Below are 21,181 nucleotides of genomic sequence, written 5' to 3'. Positions count from 1 at the left end.
ATCACGACAGTATAGGTGAGCATGAAGGATGGACAAGCTTCGGGGATTTTGGATTGGGAACACAACATAACACTAACACTCAGGGATTTGGATATAGTCAGACGCCTGCTAATATCGATGATTCGTTTTTAGATCGAATCAATGAATTGTCGAACAAATTCAATCAATGGCACCAGCGTGACCAAGAAGAATAACGACGTCGTCTGTCATGTTATTTTTAGATCATATGTTACAAATTGTATGCGTTATTGTAGTCCATGTATGTTGATATACTTATTCCACGATAGTTCTATGTTTATCCTCTTGTGTGACGTAAATTAACTGGTAAATAGTAGTTCGTGCAGGGAAAGAACATATCAATATTCGCATATTCATGCAAAAAAATGAAAATTCTTAATGGAGTACCCTCATTTTTTATTGAATTCCTAAAAAACAATATTTATAATGAATTTTAATAATTTTTTCGAATTTTTTTGAAGCTTTAATCTGACCGATTCACCCGATTTTCGATTCGAATCGTCGATTCACCGATCCGGATCGGTTTTTGAGATACCCGATTCGGATCAACGATCCGCTTTTTAAACCAATGGTTTTAACGTTAAATACCATTTTTTCTAAAAGCGGTCCTATTAGCTTAAAGAACCCCTATCGATTAGATAAAATACCGAATGATTTGGGTATATTTCAGCGGCCAGTTTTGGATCATAATTTTTTTTGCATACATACTAGAACCCCAAAACCACTCGTAATTGGAATCAAAACCCTAGCAGTTCCTGCTCTAACGGCCAGTTTTTCTAACACTAGGCCCAAGCCCTAATTTTTTAAAAGAGACCTAACCCATTGCCACTTCTAGCAATGGAGAGCCGTTGAGGGCGGCTGACAATCCTCTTTTTAAGTGGATAGATCCCAATTCAAAACGTCTTGGGGCTCGTGGGACTGGGACCAGTCTAAGGGCATTTGTGGAAGTGAACGTCTTTGAAAACCGGGGTGTTTTGGTCATTTCCTCCAAGAAGACGAGTGATGACTGCAGTGGGACCCAGCCCGATATTTTATCTTTCTACTTTGGCACTCTCCCTCTTTCTCACTCACTCTTAAATCGAAGTCTGCGGTGAGGTGAGGTTCGGCAGTTGGAAGGCCCGCCCCGCCCCGCCCCGCCCCGCCCCGCCCAACGCAATTTGATTTTAGACGCGGTGGCCTCGGTACAATCTAAAAATATTAAATAAATGAAAATAGAAAAACATTCTCTCTCCTCTCTCTCTCTCTCTAGACTCTGCCAACTGGGACCAGTGTGGGCCCTCCCTCCTTCCGAGCGTTTCAAACTCTTTCCATAAACGCTCTTCCCCTCCCTCACTCTTCACGCTACCTTCCTCTTCCCCATTTTCTCTCTCTTACTCTGCGCCATTTCTCTTTCTCTCTCTACCAGCCCTCTCTCTCTTGCTCCGAAGTTTTTTTTGTGAAGGGCCTAGGGTTCAGGCGATCTTCCTCTCATCGAAGGTTTTTGTAGCAGGGCCTTGTGTTTCCTGTGATTTCTAGGGTTTTGGAAAATGACGACCATGGAGAGCTTGATCGGCCTAGTGAATCGGATTCAGAGAGCTTGCACTGTTCTCGGTGACTATGGTGGGGATAACTCTTTACCCACCCTATGGGAAGCTCTCCCTTCTGTTGCGGTGGTTGGCGGCCAGGTCTTTCTGCAACTCTTTGCAAAAAAAAGGACCATCTTCATGACCTTCTTCTTCTTTTTATGGCTTCTTTTCTGCTTTCAAGGTTATGATCGTAGCTTGGTTTTTGAATTCGAGTGTATGGTTTGAGTGCAGAGTTCTGGTAAATCTTCAGTTTTGGAAAGCATAGTTGGAAGGGATTTTCTTCCTCGTGGATCGGGTGAGGTTTTGTTTGTCCTGTTTGTTTTGTCCAGTTTGAGAGAGATAGAGAGCGATCCGCTTCCCTTTTTAGTTATGTTTGGTCTTCTCTTTAGAGTGGTGGTGATGTTTGTGCTTTTGAGAGATTGCTTGGATTTCCTTTTTGAATTTGATTTTCTCTAGAAATGGTGGTGATGTTTGTTGTGGTCATGTTTGAACTGATGCGGCGATAGGTATTGTTACAAGGAGGCCATTGGTTTTGCAGCTTCACAAGACAGAGGAAGGCCAGCCTGAGTATGCTGAGTTCCTCCACCTAACCAAGAGGAGATTCACTGATTTTGGTTTGTATCACTTTCTCTTTCTCCCTCTCTCTGTAGTTTTGTATTTTCATCCCTAGAAATATGTCATTCTCTTTTTTGTAATATGTTGATTCTCTTGAACGGGCTTCTTATTTGCAGTTTCTGTGAGAATTATGGTAAGACAATCTGTAGATATTGATGTTTTGTTCTTTTCTTTTGTGTTTCGGTGAAAATTTTGAAACTTTAATTCGCAATTGATGTTTTTTTTTTTAGATAGCTTGCATTTTATGCAATTTTTATAATGTATAGTTGTTATTGGTAACTTGTAGTGATGCATTTCTAATTGTTTTCTGGCAATTTTATTGTTTTCATATGTGGATACGATGTAATTATTGTATGTTTGTATAACAATGCCTTTTTTTTTAAACTCTCGGGGGCTTGCAGTTTCTGGAGAGATTATTAGGTGATACTTTTTCTTTTCATAAATAATTCTTGAGCTCCTTTCAAGATGCTCCCAGACAATGCCTCACGCTAATTTGAATGTGATTGGTGCTTTTTATATGCCTAGGATGATGTTTTTGATGACCTTGGACAATAGTGGGCACTAAAGAATGAGGAAGGCTGTTCTTTTCTGTATTCCAATGGAAATGGAACCAAAATTTGCGTGGAAGCTAAACATTATACGATATTGGATAGCAGCATTTGCTATGTGCCTATGAACCATTATCATGCTCTTCATAGTTATTATACTTCTGGGCTTAAGTGGTGCTGCCATAGTCTGTTATGGTTTTAATACCTTGCATCATTTGCACCAAAAAAATTACACTGACATTTTATATTTTCAAATTTTTCTTGTGAAAAAATACCTCTTAACATCTTTTTTCGAGTTTTATTCCCTTCCAATTGTCACTCTTAACTGAGCTTCGCCTTTGAACATATTGGTGTGCTTATACAGCTCTTGTACGCAAGGAGATTCAGGATGAAACCGACAGGATGACAGGAAAGTCAAAACAAATATCTCCAATTCCTATACATCTCAGCATCTATTCTCCCAATGGTGAGTTTGCTTTTGGCTTTGTGATTGGTTGGGTGTATATGTATCTTGTGTCATGAGTGATCAGTCACTAAAAAAGGAAAAAAGAAGGCTATATTATACACCATTGAGAAAATCAACAGTTCATATATAATTCAAAGGAAAAAAGAAGGCTATAGTATACACCATTGAGAAAATAAACAGTTCATAAATAATTCAAATGCAATATTGGCCTGATTCCTGAAGTGTATGCAATGAAAACCGGCACATTATTCTCTCTTTACGGGGATTATGTGTCAGCATTTTGTCAACGTCACTGCTTTTTATTTCTGTCCTCTTTGAGAATTCCTTTATTGGCTGGAAAAAAAAAGTGGTCTTGAGGGTAATATGGGTTTTTGAAGGTGCATTTGGGAGGGTAGATACTTGTATTTTGCAGGGAAGGAATAGGTGACATGGAATGGGTAGGGCCAAAAATATTGTATGTTTGATGGGTTGCTTTCAGGAGGGAATTTGGTGAGCCATCTTCTTTTTTGCTAATATTTTTTCCTTTTTGGGTAATTATATTGCAATTAATTTTCCAAAGATTGAATGTTATTTATTTAAAAAGCAAGTAATTGCTTGAAGGGGAAATTGTTTTATACCATAACATGTATTCCATGAGCCATAGTCGTTTGTTGCTTTGAGTCAGACTTAAATGGTAATAATTTGTCTTGGAGGGGTACTTCAAATATATGGCAAGCTGCTCAAGCACCATGCCCTAGGTAGAAGATACCACCCACTTCTGCTGGCATTGCAGATGCTTTGGCAAATTCTGCATGTGTGTGTGTGTGTGTGTGTATTACATTAGTGATAATGTTGTTTTCCCACCAAAACATGGAAGCTTTCTGCAGTACATCTTCTGCAACATGATTTTAGTTTTTCACCATCGTCACATAGGCTGCTGTAAGTTTTAGTGATTAAATACGTTCTCTCTGCATATATGTCTCTAATTATGTTCTGAATGAGCAATTTCTGAAGTGGGTGTGTTAACATTGTACTGATGTTCAATGTGAATCTCTTTTCCATTCCCAATGTTTGTATCCTTTCAATTATTCAACCACACACATGTTAGATTCCCCTTTTTGACATACACTTTTGTTGATTATTTGATTCACAGTTGTCAACTTGACACTCATAGATCTGCCGGGTCTCACAAAGGTTGCTATAGGTAGTGGTCCTTTATATTTGTTCACTGATTTTCTGTTCTTTGCAAGGATACAAATTTTTCTTGTTAGTTTGTTAAAATATTAAGAGAAGCTGGGTATCTGCAGAGGGACAGCCGGAGAGTATTGTTGGGGATATTGAAAACATGGTTCGCTCCTATGTTGAAAAGGTAAGAGACATGAAGAAACATGAACAAAACCATTTATAGATATCTGAGTTTTGATACATTCACTCACTTGAGGAATTGCATCATATTTCTTGAATAATAAATGGGACATGTCTATTCCTTTTTCCTTAGATCGCAGGCTCTTGAATGTACTGTTACAAAGTGACAACCATAATACACTTTCTAATGATGGGCTTCCTTGGGATGTTACTATATTACAGGAGATCTTTAGTGGTGGTTGTATTTACTATAAAGGATGTTTCTTGTTTGTTATTTGATGTGATCAATTTCTTACTAATAAATGTATTCATTTTGGTTAATACTCTTTTTGTGGAGACTTGGACCCTCATTTTCTTATTCAGTTGTTTTCAGTGAGAAAGTTTTCCTTGAGGAAGTGGTCAGCTCTTTTTTGGTTGCATTGACCAATGGCTGCAGAGCTTGTTGAATAATAGAACATCTACAACTGTGGATACATTTCTTTTATGTTCGCTGCTGAAGTTTGGGTACCCTAGAAAATAGCTGTGTTCCTTTAGGCCTGGATTCGATATGCTTTTAAAGGAAATGTATGAATGTTTTTGCTTCAAGAACAGTCATTTTTGTTTGGGGTTAGAAATCCATGAAGATTGGTCTAGCAAATGGAAGAAATGTTCTTTGTTAAGCAAATGGAAGAAAATTTCGTGGGATAAGTAATTCCTCAAAGATTGCTCTCATGCATGGAAGAACCTTTTTTTTTTTAAGAGAAAAGGTCAGTGTTGTCTGGGTAAGAAACAAAGAAATGCATGGAGATTGATTCTAGAAATGAAGGATGCTGATCAAAACATTGTTTTTTCCCCAAATAAAGGGGTTTGAGCTATGGTTCTTGATTCTAGAAATGAAGGATGCTGATCAAAACATTGTTTTTCCCCAAATAAAAGGGTTTGAGCTATGGTTCTACAAGCATTTGTATTCTGAATAGGATTTTGAATTTGCTCCTTAGCCCAACTTTGAATGGAGGTGGGGGGGTCGAAAGATGCTTGGGTAGGAGGGGAAAAGGTTTACATTAGAGTTGAGGGTTTAGGAAGAAATGCTAACTAAGAGTGGGATGTAGATTGGTTGTACTCTGTATTTCATGTTATGAATGCGTAAATATCGCTGGCTAGTTCGATTTGCCTGCTCCACTGTCCTGCTTGTGTATTTGACTTTATAGTCTATATTCTTGACAGAGAAGGCATGGGTGTCATAGTTCCATTTATAATCACATTGGTCTGATTAATGACCATTTGGTTGGTATAGGATCTTAAAATTATATTTGGGTAAACCTTTCCAAGCTTGTTGATGTGAACTTGCTTCCATTCAATGTTAAAAAATTCGGCCGCTCGACCGCCTAGGCGGCCGCTTAGTCGAAAAATTTCAAAAAACGCCTAGGTGTTGTTTAGGCAATGGAATTATGCGACCTGTCTCCAGGTGCCGCCTAGGCGCTACAGTTTGGGCGCCCGCTTAGGCATCGCCCAGTAATAGTTTGCGAAAGGGCAAAAAAAATGTCATTTTTCGTCCCTAAAATAGGGAAAAAAGGGTTTTGGGGGCTATTCTAAACCCCCAAAACAAAAACCCGTGGCTTTTATGGTGAGAAAAACTCTAAAAAGAACTACTCTTTTTTGGGGGCTATTCTAAACCCCCAAAACAAAAACCGTGGCTTTTATGGTGAGAAAAACTCTAAAAAGAACTACTCTTTTGTGATTTATTGAAAGATTGATGAAGTTTTGATTTTTGCAATTTCTTCCCAAAACAAACGCCATAGTTCGTGGGTGGATTTAGAACTTCTAGTAGTTGATTTTGAGGACTTTCGGCGACCCAATAGACGAAATTTTCACCTACATCGATTTGATTTTGATATTTTTGCATATTTGAAAGAGGGTTTTGATTTTATTTTGCTACTATGTTACGAATCATGTGTTTTTTCTTTTCCTTTTTTTTCTTTTACGATATATTTACATGTTTGGTTGATGACTTGATGTATTTGCTTTTTGATGTTGCCTTGTTGACTTTGCCTATCATTTCTAGTATAGACTTCTAGTTTCTTACAATGATATTTGGGATTTCAAGCATTTTAATGTCTTACAAGTTACAATCTCTTTGAGACTTGTATCCATAAATCTGTTATGTGATTGTACTATTACATTTTCGTCTATTTCACAAGGAGTTTGGGGCTCTAAAATTGCCCTAAAGCTCCTAAAGACTTAAAACCATATGCGCTAAGAACTCCTCTGTTTTTTTTGTTTGGGGCGGGGCGGGCCGGGGAAGGGGGGGGGGGGGGGGGGGGGGGGGTGGTGGTGGTTCAATTTTGGTGAGGGCACCCTGTAACCCAAAACGCCTAGGCGCCCAAATCCGCATTTTTGAACATTGGTTTGTGATTCTTTTGACATTGTAGAAAGCATGGTCTGTAAGACTGTTAGCTTATTGCGTTTTTTCCTCTGATATGGTTAGTTTTGTAGCTTTGGTCTCAATTTCATGAAGTGCAAATTGTGTGTTGTAATTCATCTCTGAAGGGTATTCTGATAAATTCCCCTAATATCAATAAAACGCTCTGCAATTATTATTTAATATTTAGCGCATTTGCAACTAATGCATTCATGATCGTGTATATTTTGATGAGTATTTTAAAATTAAATCAAACACTAGAGTATTAAATTGTCCATCTTTGATAGGTATTTTTATAAATTGCCCTTGATATTATCATGTTTGTGCAGCCCAACTCGATCATACTAGCAATATCTCCAGCCAATCAAGACATAGCAACTTCAGATGCTATCAAGCTTGCTAGAGAAGTTGACCCCACAGGTATCCCTGTACATTATGCTGACCGTTTTTTCTTTGGCAATTAAGAAAATAATACGACGTGTTACATGTACGACGGTACAATGGACATAAATATATTGCCCAGAGATGAAGTTCTATATGGCGACTTATGTATTTTGTTCTTTGCGTTTGATAGGCGAGAGGACATTTGGGGTCCTGACAAAGCTTGATCTGATGGACAAGGGGACAAATGCATTGGAAGTGAGTATGCACAATTTCTAAATTGGAGGTTATGCTTCATACTTTAGTTAATTACACATGAGGAAATGTTTTTCCACATGGCATAACCTTTTTTTGGTTAATACTCACTGGTCTGCCTTGCTGCTATTTGTTTTTTTATTTAGTTATGCAGTGTTCTCTTCTTGCCATGATTCGGTCTTGCTAATAACACCACTTTAAGGCTATAGTTGATTTAACAGGCATCTAGCTTTCTGTTTCTCAAAATCTGGGGATCCATACTCCTTTGAAAGAAATTCTGCACAAAATATTTGAATCACAAACTGAAGGTTCCCTTTTCTTTTCCATTTTACCAGGTTCTTGAAGGGAGGTCGTATCGGCTGCAACACCCATGGGTTGGAATTGTTAATAGATCACAAGCGGATATTAATAAGAATGTTGACATGATTGCCGCTCGCCGAAGGGAGAGAGAGTACTTTGCCACGAGTCCTGATTATTCTCATCTGGCTAGTAAAATGGGTTCAGAATATCTTGCTAAACTTCTCTCGAAGGTAATGCATGTATGCTGAATACAAGTTGAATTTTGTGTGCTGTGGTTATTTTTGACATCGAGATGAAGATGGCGTGCTTGTTCTCTAATGTCAGGGTCATCATTTTCATGTTAATCTTATGAATCTGAGGTTTTTTTGTGGTTTCCTTTTATTGCTTTTATTCTTTCAGCATCTGGAGGGAGTTATTAGAGCAAGGATACCGAGTATCACATCCTTGATAAACAAAACCATTGACGAACTTGAATCTGAGATGGATCATCTTGGGAGACCTATTGCTGTCGATGCAGGGGTGAGTTCTCATTATATTATATTCTAATTCGATTGATGAGTGCTTAATTAGCAAAACAATAAACCCTGGCCTTTTTCCTTTTTTATATTCAGGCACAGTTATACACAATCTTGGAGCTTTGTCGTGCTTTTGATCGTATATTCAAAGAGCATCTGGATGGAGGGTAATTGAAACGAAACCTTGGTTTTTACAATTTTCATGTCCTTTTAAAGAAATGCAATGTCTTAGTGTGGCTTTTGTGGAGTATAGGCGACCAGGTGGAGATCGGATCTATGGAGTCTTTGACCATCAACTCCCTGGAGCTCTGAGGAAGCTTCCATTTGATCGCCATCTCTCACTCCAAAATGTGAGGAAGGTGGTATCAGAGGCAGATGGTTATCAGCCCCATTTGATTGCTCCTGAGCAGGGATATAGGCGGCTCATTGAGAGTGCCCTCAATTACTTTAGAGGCCCAGCTGAAGCATCTGTAGATGCAGTAAGTTATCACTTCTCCAAGTTCTCTTCCATCTGTATTTTATTCTTAGTGTGATGAAGGCTATCATTTTAATTAGAAAATTGATGTGCCCATGTTTTGATATGCTTTGTTGTAGGTACACTTCGTCTTGAAGGAGCTTGTTCGAAAGTCAATTGGGGAAACACAGGTATTCTCCAAGTTTATAAGGACTACTGGATTGATAGAATCTTAAGAGTTGCTTTCTGAATTAGAACGTGAAGAATGTCTCTGTTTCTCTCAACTCCCTCTCTCTCTCTCTCTCTCTCTCTCTCTCTCTCTCTCTCTCTCATACTACGTGAGGGGAGTCCTATATCTAGAACACAAAACAATGGACAATGAAAGTATGCTCTTTGGTGCGGACAGGAGTTGAAGCGGTTTCCTACCCTTCAAGGTGAACTAGCAGCAGCATCCTACGAAGCTTTGGAAAGATTTCGAGAGGAAAGCAAAAAGACAACGCTGCGGTTGGTGGAGATGGAATCTTCTTATCTAACTGTTGATTTCTTTCGGAAGCTTCCACAGGAAGTGGAGAAAGGTGGAAATCCTACAGCCCCCACCATTGATCGCTACACAGAGGCTCATTTGAGGAGGATAGGTTCCAATGTTTCCGCTTATGTGGGGATGGTCTGTGAGACCCTCAAGACCTCCATTCCGAAATCTGTGGTTTATTGCCAAGTTCGAGAGGCCAAACAATCTTTGCTCAATCACTTCTATACCCAAGTGGGCAAGAAAGAGGTGCTACTCTCTCTCTTATCTCTATTCTCGCATCTACACATGTAAATTTAGAGAGAGAGTTGGGGTTTGAAAAGTTTTGGGTTATTTACATAAAAGAACTGGGCCGGTTGGAATTTTACAGGTTAGAGAGAGAGAGAGAGAGAGAGAGAGAGAGAGAGAAGGGTGGGTTGGTGGTTGTTGTGCTGCTGTTTCAATGCTGCCCTAGGCCGAGCGCTTCCTCCTTAAAAAATGGAGTGGCGTGGTATTTCCACGGGAGAGGTTTAATCGTGGCGCACTCAGCTGTGTGATGGGCGAACATAAATTCAATTCATTTTGAGGGGGACTCCTTTTGGCCGCTCCACTGCTAAGCCATGCAGCTTGAAGCGAGGATGAGCCCTACATAATATGCATATGATGTATTTTAATTGCATAGAACGTCATTAATCTCTTTGTCCAACTACCGTTTTTTTTAGCACACTATGTTTCTTTGCACCACTGTCTTGGCCAAACTAGTCTGCCCAAGATTAAACCTCTTGATTCTCTTATAATCACAAAAGATGGGGAAAAGGGAAAAAAAAAAAAGACCAACTAATTTTCTTATTTCTGACTGTCTAATTTCCATCAAATCACTCTTTGATGGAGCAGGGGAAACAGCTAGCAGCTTTGTTGGATGAGGACCCAGCACTTATGGAGCGAAGACAACAGTGTGCCAAGAGGCTCGAGCTTTATAAGTCTGCAAGGGATGAGATCGATTCTGTGTCATGGGCTAGGTGAAGAGAGAGGTTTTTATTGTACCATAGCAAGTTCTTTTTGCTTATTGTTCTTGGAGCCGCGTTAGTTCTGTTTATATGTAGCTGTGGAAACTGGAGTTGTCTTTAGCTTGGATATGGCTGTTGACTGGTTATTTGTTTGTTGATTTACTTTCAGGATCTCTATCATTCTTCTCAACGTTTGTGTACTCTTCTTTTTGTATGTTCGGATGTTGTACTTTGAGGATGTCTATTCTTTGCAATGGTCTGACCCATTTGTTTTACATGAGATTATTGGATATCTAATTATTTTGGAAAAGTATATAAATAGATAATTTACTTTTAGCAGAGGACACGATCACTCTTGTCCTTAAGATTTCAAATTAGGTAATTGTGAGCACTTAAGTGGAGGTTCTGTTTGTGTTCGACTTGAGACATTAGTAGGTTGGCTGCTGCGCTGGATGAGTGGCAGGAAATAACTGTCTACCCTTTATGGTAGAATCTATCATTCTTATTTCATAGGAGCCCTTTTACAATATATATGTACTGTACAAACTTTCAAGCATCCAGCAATTAACTTGCTCGCTCCCAATCATTGTGCCCTTTTAAATGCCCTACCCTAAAACCAACCCATATGTCATTTCTCTTTCTAACACAAATTTTGCCCATTTCCTAAACCCTCTCTGTCACTACTTTTACCTGCCCCCCTTCCTCCCCACTACCCTTTCTAATATCTATCTCGTGGGCTTCACTCCATTCATGACCCACAATCCAAACGGCACTTTCATCCTCCCGTTCTCTCTCTCTCTGAGGTGTGCCGTTAGTTGGTTTGGTATATGCCTCTCTCTTTCTCTCTCGATTTCCATGCCAACATTGTATATTGAGCTCTTTCCGAATTCTTTCGTAAATAATAATGTCCATGCCCTCTTTTTGTCTTTAATATAGAAAGAGAGAGGGCGTCGACAATTTTGAGAGATAAGGTTGTGATCTCACCCTTTCTTGATGTTCTCTCTTTCTTTCCCTCAATGTTGTCTCTCTTTCTCAATGTACCTATCTCTCTCATGCAGGAACGGCAATGGGCCGGGCGTCCGCCCGATCCTAAAAACAAGGCCAGGGCTAGGCTTGGCCTGCCTTTTTTTTTTTTTGCATTATTTTTCTTTAATTTTACCCAGTACAGCCCAGCATGACCTTCAGGGAAATAGGGCCGGCTATGACAGGCTCGAGCCCTGCCCGTTGCCAAGTCGCTAGGCCTAAGTGGAGACGAGAAGGTGTGCCTCCAGTTCTCAATGGACAAGGACCAAGTGCTGCTTCCCCTCCCGCACTACTGAATTTAGCGGTGACGCTTATGTCATGGCCGCCATTTTCACCACGCCCAAGGCATCAGAGGAAGAACGAGAAACCATTTCTACAACAGCCTACAAGATTAAAAAAGCCAAAAAGTCAATAACTAATGAGTATATTAGGTTTTATTTGATTGCACTTGATGCTCCCCAAATATCTCTTCCTTCATTGCCTGAGCTCGCCATGTTTCCAGACCTTAGAAACCTCCGTTTTCACTGTGCAAACGTTGGCTATGGACATGCAGCCTGTGCTGCTTTCTTGCGGATTGTGGCTAGTGTTTCGTGACTGGCCCACTTACTAAGGGCGAGGTGGGTTTTATCTGATTAAGGCTATACCGATTTTTAAATATATATAAATGTATCATGTCAATTGTTTATTATAAATGCTTCAATGGCCTTTGGGATAATGTCTGTGCATGCTTTTCAATGCCACTAGGGGGTTCCATTCTCTCCAAAAGTAAGACTCTACGTTTCGTTCTTTTCAGGGTTAAGAAGTTGACCAATTCCCTTTAAGTAAGAGGGTCATTCTTCGGGTTTATAATTCGATTCCCCTCAGGTAAGACTTTGTTTTTTATTTTTATTTATTTTTGTTGTTTTTAGGGTTAAGAATAGGAACTTGATTTATTTATTTATTTATTTTTAGGGTTAAGAATAGGAGCTTGAAAATTTGAAAAACAAAGAAACAACACTAATGGGAATCAAACCCATGAGCTCGAAACTACACTCATGGGAATCAAACCTATGAGCATCTAAAACAAAGTGTAAGAAGGTAGACAAGCCAACCAATAAGACAATCAATATCTTCTATTAAAATTATGCAGGTTATAATATTTATTTGGTTTTATTTTTTTTTTAGCTCGCCTCGACCAAAGTCCAAATATCTTTGTCTAATCCATTATCTAAATCCTGATTATGGCTGATAAATGGAGTGAGAGTAGGAATGGGCGGGCACCATATATATATATATATATATATATATAGACAGCCAAAGAGACTGGAGAGAGATATGGTTGTGGGACTGAAGGCACATAGATAAGTGGCGGCGAGGGTTTAGGAAGTGGGTTAAAATTGGTTAAAAAGAGAAAGGACTGAAAGAGAATAGAGGCTTTGTGTGGGGTATTTAAAAGTAACAAGTAGAGTAAGGAGAATGGTAGGGGGTGAGATGAAAGGTGCTTAGAAAGTTTAAAGCCGTATGAAAAGGATCGTAGGGATATTATGAAATGAGATTGTCTGTAATGAGACCATTTACCTTTTATGCAAAGAAGCCAGTATAACTGTTCGATATGAAATCTGATAGTTTGGGTGTGTCACAAAAATCAAAAAAATTTCTTTTGAAGTTTGAGATAAATACAACCATCTAATTTTCACAAAATATGAAGGCATAAAGCATAGAAGGGGTGACTTTTATACAGCTATGTTGTTTTTGCACATTCTTGGTAAACGTAGGTTCATCATGCAGCTTCCATGAGTGTGAATGAAAAGTTCCATCAAAACAAACAAGCGTAAGTGTATTTTAACAAATTGCTCAAAAGGTTTTTACACCTTGTATCAACCTTGTGAAACTTTTAGGCAACCTAGAACAAAAATGTCCTCTATAGAGGCAAATATGGCACAAAATCTACTCACTCTAATTTTTACGCAATCTAGGAAAAAAACGTCCTCTACAGTCAACACGGTGAGATTCGGTCTTTTTTTTTTACCTAGGTCATTTTTGTTGTTCTTGGATTTTGATTTTACACTCGAAGTGCCAAACCGACCAAAGTGTCGAACTAACCTCAGATTATTATCCTTTGTTTAACGGGTAGTCGATTTGAAACTTGGAGTGCCAAGTTAACTTCAGTTCTTTCGATGCTCTCTTCTTTTTTTAAATTTCTACCATGTTAACAACTAAAAGGCTCATTCTTGTCTAATGTCCAATAATTTTAACCGAAGGGGTTGGATGTAAAGGAAAAAGAAGAAGTAAGAGGCTATCATCACTATCATCAGAGTCTTTTTCCAACAATTTGAGATCGACTACACGAATCTTGGTTCGCCATTTTACTCTATCAAAAGCTTTATTCTCAGCAAGGTCGTAATGCACATATTTTTTTTTACAACTTCCAACCATAGCCTTTTGGATCTATCTTTTGTTTTTTTTAAGCTTTCTACTTGAACTAACTTGCACATTCTAACATGTGCTATATTGGATCAGCGCTACAGATGGCACTCCATAGGGTCATACCCTTAATAATAGGCTATGTGTGTTAAATAAAAAGTTAGTGAGGGGCCTTGTGTAATATTTTCAAATTTTCTCGATAGGAGCACGCGTAAATTTCCCTATAATTAAATCTCCTCCGTAAAGAGGAAATTTTTTAATGCCTGAATGATTTACAAATATAGTATAAGGGAGCCGGAAAATGACCACTTCATGGGGGAACTGTTTCCTAGCAAGAAACACCATGATGCACTCCAAACCCAACTTTATACGTCCGAATCATTTTCTTAAAGACCAAGGTTCCGATCCTTAAACGCTGTTAACTTTAGTGGAAACCAAATATTTTGAGAAAGGGTGCTGTTGGCCTAAATTAGACCCTACTTTTCAATAGTGTCGAGAAATGTGGTTTCAATACTGAAAATCTTTGTGACAGCGTTAAAATATATTTTTATCTTTATTTATAAATTTTAAAGCTTCAAAAATAGTGTAGATCGATAGATTTAAGAAAACATAAAAATCTTGAAAATTGACGATCCAAAAATGCGTTGCAAAATGCTCCATTTTCAAAACTTGAAATCCATTTTTTTCATCATCTTGATGTCGATATGATCAATTTGAGGATATTTGATCATGAAAACAACCTCTTCTAGTGAAATTTTTGAGGTAGGTTCAAATTTGATTGTTTAGAGCTTCAGCCCAATATAAACTTTTTCCTTTGGAAAAAGGTTTATGGAAGGTGTTAACTTGATAGTTTATATTAATGAAGTAAGATGCAATTTAAAAACCCATCAAAAAATGTTATTTGGATGTTGGAAAATCCTCAAATTGATCCTTTTATTTCAATCTCACAATGTATGAATATGATAAAAAAAATAAAAATGTTTTAAAACATCAAAATAGTGTATCTTGTTATATATCATCTGGATTGTTAACTTTATAAATTTTTAATTATATATAAAACTGCTCAACCGATAACTTTTAAATTTCATGATTAGGGATAGCAACCAATTTTCACCCTAGTGCATCTTTCGGCAAAGTTTAATGGTGCATCTTACTTTGCTTTTTGAAAGTTGATGCCCATGCAAACTATACGCAATCTTTTAACTTCATCATTCCCAAGATGACTTATAGGGATCGAAGTACATGCTTACATGGACATAGACACAGGTCTCATGTCTAAATGATGCTGCAGATGCTTACATGGACATAGACACTGGTCACATGTCCAAAGGATGCTGTAGATGCTTACATGGATATAGACAGTGGTCTCATGTCTAAATGATGCTATATATATATATATATATATATATATATATATGGTACAGTCGGCATACGGATGCATGTGTAACTGCATACGGATGCATGTGTAGCTGTAGGGGTAAGGTGCACCTTCAAATTTTATCATGGTATATAATTTTAATGTAAAATGTTCTTAAGATTATCTTAAAATCTATTTTTATATCTAATTATAAAATTTTAAATTTTAAAAATGATTAAAATCAAATAGATCTATAAACATATGAAAATCTTGAAAATGGATGGTGTAAATAATATGTTGTAAAATGTACTATTTTTGAGATTTAAAATCTTTTTATTTTTCATTTTCATACATCTCGATATTGAGATGATCAATCAAATGGTTTTTCAACATTAAAACCACCTTTTTTCGATGGATTTTTTAGGTGTATTCGTAGTTCTACATTATAAGGTTGCATCCTTCTATAATTTTTTTCCATATATATATATATATATATATATATATATATATATATATATATATATATATATATATTATTTCAAAATGATTCTTTCTAGACCTTACCCAAAAAACCTGGTAGTATTTTGTTTACTATATAACATATATCATAATTATTAGAACTGTGCATATTGTCAATATTTTAGTTTTGAAAATACTTGTGGGTTTTTGTTGTTTTTCTAAGTTATATTTTGTAGAAAGAGAGAGAAAGTCATGGATTTTTGTCCCACATTGAATTGAGTTGTACTTAAGTGTAGGTATTCTCACTTATACTTTTAATACAAAGATGAGGATGATGATGTTGTGCGAGGGTGAGTGGGTGATGGAAACACGATGCACTATTTTGAATGGTGTGTCGACACCGGCATTGTTAGACATGTGAATGGTGCGTCATGATTGTTGTGTTTCACACTATAGGTTTACATCCAAGGGCGTGTCATCTTAAAATCCACTATTTTGATTCGTGGACCACAAAGTTATCTTTTTAGCTCTTGACAAGATCCAGTAGAGCAATTCTTTTAGACCCGTTCTCCCGATTGACACCTCCTGATCTTCAAACTCTATTCGACAACTAAACCACTCTTAAAGAAGATAACCTGGAGAGTAACAAAGATTTTTTTTCACTAAAAGGGAAAGCCACTCAATATCTCCATGGGATCACTTCTCTACAAGAAACTGTCACCTCACATTGCATATAGTATTTTTCTAGTGCTTCTTTCTATAGATAGCTCACTTCTCTCTATATAAAAGCCATGCCTCTCATACACAGGAAACCATTGCTTCTCTCTCTAGAAGAGTCCACATTCCCATATAGTGACCCCAAATAAGCCACACATATTATGACCTTTCTAGTTCTTTATATATAACGATATGAATCCCACATCAGATAGGAATCCCATAGAAGTCGCATATTTTAAACTACAATATAACCAAGAATCCTAATCTAATTGGACTTCAATAGGTATATTAACTTCGGAAGCTTATTAATATCCATATTATTATTGATCTCTTTTAACATGGGATTTCTTTCTCGATGTGCTAACAAAAATCCACTTGTAAATGTTGTTCTGATTCTAAAAAACTTGTCAATTGACCATCTCGATCATGAGGTATATGGAAATAGAAAAAAGGGATTGCAAGTATTATCAATAGTATATCGTGTAATTTATTATTTAAAAATCTATTTCCATGACTCAAATATATTTAGATCCTCAGTCTACATTATTTTGGAGTTTTAAATTTTATAAATTTTATGTTGAAAGGAACAATGTTTAAACCCCATGAATGAAAATTGCAACTTAAAATATGAAAAAAAGAATGACATTCGTGTTTAATAAGCATATGCGTCCTATACCATGAAACACATACAAGTCTGTCTTGGGGTTTGACCACGTGTCAACACTTAGCGGATACTGACATGTGTCTCAACACTCTTAGACCTGCATATGACACTTCTATTACGTGTCTACTACTGCATCCACTTTTTGAGACACGTACCATTTTTTTGAAAGTGACTAATCTTTTTTTAGAAACTTCATTCTTCTTTAAAGAATATTTTATTTTAAAAGTAACTTGTACAATAGCCGACCTCAATTAATTGGGAAAACGCTTCAGTGATGATGATGAAGTATTTTAGAATAAAACAAGTAGGTTTTAGAATAAAAATAATAAAAAATTTATTTGTTAAATTAGAGTTTCCACAAGCCATTGTTAGTATAAATAAAATATATGATTTATTTCAACTAACATGAAACTTTCTAGGGTTTCTCTTTCTCCAACTAGTTTCTCCCTTCGCAAGTTGCGGACCGCTTGTTTCTCCCTCTCCAAGCTTGTGGACCACTGGTTTTTCTATCTCCAACCTCTGGACCAATGTATATCTCTTCTTTAACTTTTTTTCTCTTCCATTCTTGTTGTGCCTTGTGCAGTGGTCCATCTCTTTTGCCATTAATAGCATAAATTGCATTGTACATTGCCTTGTCCAAAAAATTTATTTTTACTAGATTGCATTTTGGATGAATTCATTAGAACTCTTTTCAATTGCAGTTTTTTTTTCTTCATATTGTTACGATGCAACTTTGGATTGGTCTATAAGAAATTTTAATGAATAAAATTTAGGCACAAAGTAACCTTTTTTTGGATTATAATTTAATTATTTCTATTTTTGGGATACTTTACTACTGTTTTATGACATGAATTGTTGTATGTGTAAAAGCATATGTGAACTATTGATAGATTGTAAGATATGTATATATAGACATACACATTTATATAGATAGTTGTATTATACACATTTATGTAGATGCTTATATATTGTATGGACTTACCATGTCTAGATGCCATTTTTTTGGGTCATAGATAGATACCTGTATCCGTGACCATATAACATAGGTCCTGCATAAGTATTGACATTGTCAAGCAAGATTTTATTTCAGCTACATGAGGACCATGTATCAGTTGCATTTATTTGGCAGAGTCACATTTATGTTGACATGCGATATAAGAGCAAAAGTTAGGTATAAAAATAACATTTTCTAAGTATCCCCCAAGAGCATTGTGATTTGATCCATTTTGTCAATATTGGTTATCCAGAAAGGTCAATAATAAATAGGAGTTGTTTGATGAAGAAGTTAAAGGGTGCTTGGGCTATAAACAATCCCAATTAAGGTTATAAATACCAAACTTGACTGGTCGGTCTGATTCAGTGGATAACAAACCAGGTCCGAAATCGATTATGTCAATAACCAAGCTAGAAAATTGGACAAAACCAGTTGAATCAACAGCTTGAACCCTTTTTTTTTTATCAATTTTTATCGATTTGTTACTTATTTATACAGGGTGGTTGTATTATTTTTAAGGACTGTATGCTATGAGACCATTCATTTTTTATACAAGGAGGTCACAATAAAAGTGTCAAAAAACATTCGAGAAATTTCATTGGATTTTGTACCTAAATAATGATGCATCCTCAACCATTCAATTTTTATTTTATTTTATTATTATTATTATTTTTAATCTTGGAAAATATCATCCAATAGGTTATGTCCCTTACAAAATTATTAAGAATTAAAAAAAACATCCCAATGAGCATTAGATGGTTCACTTTTTAATTTCATTTCAATCAATTATATCTTAAAAAATATATTTAAAAATACATAAATTGATCAGGGTCATTTGTTGAGAAGCGTAAACATGGAGGTACAGTAATTCGACCCCCTAAGCAAACGATAGGCGTACTTGCTTGTTCATAGTAAGCCAAATTACTAAGATACTAGTACTTGTTGAGGGTTCCAGACTCTAAACAAGGCTAATTTGGACATTTAGTGAGGAGGCTGAGTTAAAAGAAAAGAAGAAAAAAGGTAATTACCCAATATTAATTAGGATCTTTTGACCCTATACTAATTTTACAAAAAGTTTAATCCCTTGAATGATATTTTCCCTTTTAATCTTCTACATTTCTTTTAAGAGTAAGCCAAATCAAACATGTATGGATGGGTCTGATGCCTTCACTGGTCAGATAAGTCTAGTTCTAGTAGCATTGATTCTACAGGGCCTCTTCCAACCACCATGGGTAAAAGTAATAACTACCTGCATCCCCACAAAAATTACAACAATCTAAAAAAAAATTTGAGAGGTCACTTCCATAGGTATCAAACAATGTAAAATTCGAACTATATGTTATACTTTAGTTCATATTGGACAGCCGTGGCTAACATCCACCATCCATGGATAGTGGAGATGAGTAATTATTTTCGTTTAAATTCAAGTGCCAAAAAAGTGAAAAATGCATGTGGTCAGGACTCTTTATTACACCAGTTAATTATATTCAGATAACCCCCCTCAATTAAACAGAATCCTCTACTCTATTTCTCCACAATAAGCTTAAGGCCTTGAAGAGGAGTACAAAATTCGGCATGATTAGTTTAATACAATTAGTTGATTATTTCAAATTTTCTCTGGTCATTTGTTAAACATAAAAGACTACCATTCAGTCCTTCAGGTAAAAACCCTATCTAGGAGGACTTCTAGAACCCTAATTTTTGTGGATGTAACATCCTCAACCTAGCAATTGACCTAACCAAATAAAATAAAATCAAATGCACCTGAAAACAAAAATCCGGTTCCTTATTCAACTACTCGTGCGATGATGCCATAGTTGATAGCAAATTTCAGATAAAACTAGCAAAGCAGTTCTGTTGACTGATGGAGTAAGTAAACTGTATGCTCCTACGAGAGCACGCTATATGCTCCCACCACCCTAAGCTTTCGTCCAACTACAACGCATTCGGGCACATAAAGTTTCGTGCTCCCTAGATAATAGTTTGAGATGATTGTTCCCATCATTTTCACCTAAGGTAACTGTGGTCCCTAAAGTCATTGGAAGTGCCACTTTGTGAACCCTAGAGAGATAAACTTGGGGGATGCATTATTTGTGACTGTTCATTTGTCGCTCTAAAAGTTGGTGGTCATTATCAATCCGTTTTCGGCCTTTTGGATCTATGGATTTTTCGATCCAGTGTAAAAGTCAGTGGTGGAATTAAGATTTTCTAAATGTCGATTACATGTTTGGATCGCATCCGGTAGAAATAAAGAAAACACAAATTTCCTCTTTGGATTGTCTAGAATATCTTTTTTTTAGAAATGCAAATTCTTTATCTCTCTAAAAAATTTGATATAGTTTCTTTCTCTAAAATTTTAATACACTCTCTTTCAAAAACTTAAAATTTGAGATAGTTTCTCTCTCTAAAAATTTTATGTACTTTCTCTCTCTAAAGTTTGATATAGTTTCTTTCTCTAAAATTTTGAAATAGTTTATCTCTCTAAACAATTTCAGATAATTTCTCTTTCCACATAATTTCAAATAGTTTCTCTCTCTAAAATATGATATAATTTATCTCTCTAAAATTTTAAGATACTTTTTCTATTTAAAACTTACAAATTTGAGATAGTTTCTTTCTAAAAATTTTAAAATAGTTTCTCTCTCTAAGAAATTTTAGGTAAGTTCTCACTCGAAAATTCGATACAGTTACTCTCTCCAAAGTTTTCATGTAGTTTATCTTTCTAAAATTTTAATATATTTTCTCTTTAAAACTTAACATTTGAGATAGCTTTTCTATCTAAAATTTTCAAATAGTTTCTTTATCTAAAAATTTTAGGTACTTTCTCTAGCTATCTAAAGTTTTAAAATATTTTCTCTATCTAAAAATTAAAATTTGAGATAGTTTCTCTCCTTAAAATTTTCAAGTAGTTTCTCTATCTAAAATTTGAATATACCTTATCTCTCTAAAACTTAAAATTTGTGATAGTTTTATCTATCTAATTTTTTAATAGTTTCTCTCTCTAAATATCTCAAGTACTTTCTCTATTTAAAATATCATATAGTTTCTCTCTGTAAAGTTTTAAGATATTTTCTCTCTCTAAAACTTAAAATTTGATATAGTTTCTCTCTCTAAAAATTTTCTAGTAGTTTCTTTATCTAAAATTTGCTATAATTCCTAATCTCTAAAATTTTAATATGCTCTCTCTCTCTAA

General features: G+C 36.1%; 1 protein-coding gene and 1 long non-coding RNA gene across 3 annotated transcripts; both read left to right on the top strand.

The window, feature by feature from the left end:
- Positions 1–1,356: 1,356 nt before the first annotated feature.
- Positions 1,357–10,646, top strand: DL1E (DYNAMIN-like 1E). Its single transcript, XM_006838405.4, has 15 exons — positions 1,357–1,682; positions 1,815–1,878; positions 2,090–2,197; positions 3,111–3,212; positions 4,345–4,395; positions 4,499–4,560; positions 7,284–7,374; positions 7,529–7,593; positions 7,926–8,120; positions 8,290–8,409; positions 8,502–8,572; positions 8,659–8,884; positions 9,000–9,050; positions 9,266–9,634; positions 10,259–10,646. The coding sequence occupies exons 1-15, from the start codon at positions 1,545–1,547 to the stop codon at positions 10,385–10,387; spliced, it is 1,842 nt and encodes a 613-aa protein (XP_006838468.1). The 5' UTR covers positions 1,357–1,544; the 3' UTR covers positions 10,388–10,646.
- A 1,539-nt stretch (positions 10,647–12,185) lies between these two features.
- LOC148782930 (uncharacterized) lies at positions 12,186–17,774 on the top strand. Of its 2 annotated transcripts, none has more exons than XR_016051457.1 (2): positions 12,186–12,258; positions 12,346–12,440. It is a non-coding gene; the product is annotated as an uncharacterized LOC148782930 (long non-coding RNA). The 2 variants fall into 2 exon arrangements; XR_016051456.1 differs by lacking the exon at positions 12,346–12,440 and adding an exon at positions 17,414–17,774 and having other exon boundaries at positions 12,188–12,258.
- Positions 17,775–21,181: the final 3,407 nt, after the last annotated feature.

Source organism: Amborella trichopoda, chromosome 3 (genome assembly GCF_054954075.1).
Source record: "Amborella trichopoda isolate Santa Cruz 75 chromosome 3, AtrichopodaSantaCruz75HAP2 v2.0, whole genome shotgun sequence".
Classification (NCBI taxonomy): Eukaryota; Viridiplantae; Streptophyta; class Magnoliopsida; order Amborellales; family Amborellaceae; genus Amborella; species Amborella trichopoda.
The sequence above is the reverse complement of the archived record's forward strand: the minus strand, read 5'-3'. Positions and strand labels throughout refer to the sequence as shown.

Bases quoted from the DNA above. Each gene is read 5' to 3' on its own strand.
- DL1E (XM_006838405.4), top strand. From the start codon at position 1,545: ATGACGACCATGGAGAGCTTGATCGGCCTAGTGAATCGGATTCAGAGA. The intron at 2,198-3,110 runs GTTTGTATCACT...GTGCTTATACAG, and splicing joins GAGGAGATTCACTGATTTTG to CTCTTGTACGCAAGGAGATT. The intron at 8,573-8,658 runs GTAATTGAAACG...TGTGGAGTATAG, and splicing joins AAAGAGCATCTGGATGGAGG to GCGACCAGGTGGAGATCGGA.